General features: G+C 49.6%; 1 protein-coding gene across 1 annotated transcript; it reads left to right on the top strand.

The window, feature by feature from the left end:
* Positions 1 to 250: 250 nt before the first annotated feature.
* Positions 251 to 3,574, top strand: LOC104512844 (BCL-6 corepressor-like; the record flags this gene model as incomplete). Its single annotated transcript, XM_010155988.1, has 3 exons — positions 251 to 378; positions 1,883 to 1,961; positions 2,861 to 3,574. Coding segments are annotated over exons 1-3 (879 nt in total), but the record flags the coding sequence as incomplete, so codon positions are not given.
* Positions 3,575 to 3,584: the final 10 nt, after the last annotated feature.

Genomic DNA, 3,584 nt, shown 5'->3' on the forward strand with positions numbered 1-3,584 from the left:
TGTGCGCTGGGGAAAAGATCCATCTCCTCTGACCTATAAATGCCCTCAATTTGCTCCTTTATTGCAGGGTATCTCCCTTAGTGGTTAACGTAGGCAGCTCACTCCCCGCACCAATCCTGCATTCATTATTAATTACCCGGAGGGAGGCTGGCTGCTCCGCCGTGATGTTTGCACTTCCTCCTAGACAAATCTGCTCAACTTTTTTTTTTTTCCTCCCCCCCTTTTCTTTTCTCTTCTCTTTTTAATACGCTATAAAACCGTGAAGAAAAGCGGCGATTTTTAAGAAGACGTCATGCTTTCTGCAACTCCCCTGTATGGCAACGTTCATAGCTGGATGAGCAATGAAAGGGTCCGCATGTGTGGAATTAATGAAGACAGGTAAATATTTAAGCTTCTGGCAAGTTAAACCACACTGTAATTCTGCAGCGTGAGGTCTCAGAGTTCGCCCGCTTCCCGAATGCCGGAGTAGATAGCTGCCGCCTTGCATCGAGATCAGCCCAGCTTGGATGGGGGAGTTGGGGAGGGGGAGAAACAAGATGTGCCTGAGAGCGGTAGAGCAGCCGCTGATTTACTATTTAACAGGCAACCTGGGTCAGTGAAGCGGGGATGCCCTTTAAAGAGATTACTCCCCAAAGCAGCCTTTAAACGCGCTTTTACAATTAATTTATTATTTCGTATTTGTGAAGAGGAATTAAAGCAAATAGAGCAGCGCGTTCTTGCGATGGCTCTGTACGGTGGAGGGGCTCCAGCCTGCGCCTTGACGTTCCCTGCCTTTGCACCAACAGCTTGTCCTGTGAAATGGGAACAGTGGCTTTCCTGTCTCCCGCAAGTGAATTGCCTTTCCTCCCCACCTTTTTTCCCGCTGAACATTGTTCATTCCAGAGTGATTTTCAGTGGGGTGATGCGGGCACTGGCCAGTGTCCCCTTCCCTTAAACTCCAGCTCGTTAAAAAGTGAAACGGCGCCGAACGCAGCAATGCCTGTGGTTCTGTGTCATTTCGGGCGGTTTTAGTGTTTTCCCGTCTTTTCCTCGAGCCCGTGTTCTCACTGTTGCGTTAAAAGCCTCTCAGAAACGGGAGAAAGTTTTAATCTCCGTGCGGGGGAAAAAACTATTTGCAAACATAAACTGCAGGAAAATAGCCAAACGTTTCACTCTGCCGTCACAGCCTCCCTCCCCTCTTTCCTCCCAGTTATTTAGGGATGATAGTTTTAGGCGCCGCTTGCGGGAAAGGTGACTCTTAAAAACAAATAAACACGTTAAAATCCCATTTCTGCTTTAGGGTGATGATGTGCTTTTAAGCCTTTTGATTGAAAGGAGTTCTTTTGGGTAACGCTGAAACTTTCCTTCTGCTGCATGTCAGCGATTTTTATCCCTGGGATTTGAAATTTGGCGCTAAGGTATATTCTTTATTGGTGCTTTCTGTGATAACAAGTCCCAGTGCTGCAACACTGGTGTGGCACAGATGTGCAGCTCCCTCTTTAGCATGGAACAGCTGACATTCGTGTGGTACTAGCGTGTGTGTTTTAATTTTCTCCTCGGCAGCGTTTATGGGTGAACATGGGCAGGGTATGTTTAAAACACTCTATTTTCTCCTTCGTGGGGAAAAAAAGGGCAAGGGGCAGAATAGAACGCCTTCACGAAGATCACTTGGGTTGGAAGAGGCTGCTCCGAGATGTGCTCGGTGTGTTGTCAAAACCCTTTATCCTTGTTTTCAGTCGGTCATTGCTTTCTAAAGCAGTCACAGTGCATGTGTACGGAGGAGGATAAATATGGTATCGTACGGGGCTTCTCTACGGGAATCGAGATACGGAGGTGGTATAATCTTGTACTGATTTCAGATGTGCAGGACGTTTTCCAGTAGTAAACTTCTGTTTCTTCATAGGAAAATTCCCGTTAACGATGGCGATGCACCGAAAAGCAGACTGGAGTTGAGGGAAGAAAATCACCTGAATCACAGTGTGGTAAGAAGTTATTATCTTCATGCTGCAGCTGAATCCTTGCCTGTCCTCCCCACCCTGTCTCCCACCTCTGGGTGTTATTATGTGATCCATTTGGAGAAATACCTTTCTGTTGCAGCCCTAGCCGGGCTGGGGCACATACGAGTTGTTTCTGGGAAAAAGTGAAATAGGACTTTGGTTTATTTATCTCGTTAATCTCTCCATGCCGACTTTGTGGTGTCTGTTGCTGTATGACATCATGTTTTTACTTTTGCTCTGTTACGAATACTGTCACGCAGCATGCCGGCTTGTGTAACAGGAATAGTAAGCGTTCAGTACATCAGCGTTTCAGCAACGTTGATGGCTTTCTCCCGGGTTTCCTCCCGTGAGCGTACGTGGGCAACGGCGAGTGGGGTAGGGGTTCGGACCTTTCCTCTGCTCTGTCCTCAGATGCCTTGCTCTGTGCATCGTGTGGCAGTAGCAGACCCTGGAGCAGAGCTGCTGCAGAGGGAGAGGTCTTGGAGGATGATGAGGAGGAGAGGCTCTCCATCCTTCCCTTCCTGCTCTCCAGCCCCAGCCCACCTCCTCTTGCTCTGATGGTGCTGGGGCTGAGGAGCCGGTTGCTGCATGGAAGCGGTGCCGCCGAGCATCATCTCTGGGCCGCTTCTGGCTGCTTGGGCTACGGGTCCTCATGCCTTTGTTTCTAGCTGATGAATTTTGGGTGCAGAGATACTTGTATTGAGGTTTGAGGTGAGATACATACTGCTCCGTAGGTTCTTGTTCTCCCGTTCTTCATCTGCACGATTTCAGGACAAGCAGTGTGTTTGCGGTGGTATTGTTTCTTTTCCAAGTGCTAACACGCCTGTAGCTTGAGCAGTAGTCGTAGCGGAATGTGAAAGTAACATACTTCTTGTTCTGTCAAGGTGGATGCGACTACAGCCCATCGCATTGACAGTCTCGCGGCTCTGAGTATGGACAGGTCTGGACTCATACGAGAAGGACTCAGAGTCCCCAGTAGTATTGTCTATTCCAGCTTGTGCGGACTCGGCTCGGAAAAATCACGGGATGCTACGAGTACGATAGCTGGGCTCGGATTTACTCCCGAAAGAAATCCAGAGATACAGTTTAAATCTAATCCCCCCGAAGCGGTAGAAAACGCAGCTGTCTCTGGGAAAGCCCCGAACGGCTTCAGCGCTATATACAAAACGCCTCCTGGAATACAAAAAAACTCTGTCCCGACTGGGGAAACGCTGGGTTTGGACCGAGCTGCGGGTGACAAGCAGAGTCCCCTCGGTGTCAATGGTGCTAGTTACCTAAGGCTCCCCTGGGTAAACCCCTATATGGAGGGCGCGACGCCCACCATATACCCTTTCCTCGACTCACCAAATAAGTATTCGTTGAACATGTACAAGGCGTTGCTACCTCAGCAGTCCACTTACAGCTTACCGCAGCACCTGGCTTACTCGCCCGTATGTACGAACGGTGAACGTTTTTTGTACCTGCCTCCCTCCCACTATGTTGCCCCCCACATCCCTTCGTCGCTGGCGTCGCCCATGAGGCTCTCGACTGCTTCAGCTTCTCCGGCAATCCCGCCCCTGGTGCACTGTCCGGATAAGAGCTTGTCGTGGAAGATGGGTGTCAGCCCCG

This window comes from Eurypyga helias, unplaced genomic scaffold (assembly GCF_000690775.1).
Source record: "Eurypyga helias isolate BGI_N326 unplaced genomic scaffold, ASM69077v1 scaffold49717, whole genome shotgun sequence".
Taxonomy (NCBI): domain Eukaryota; kingdom Metazoa; phylum Chordata; class Aves; order Eurypygiformes; family Eurypygidae; genus Eurypyga; species Eurypyga helias.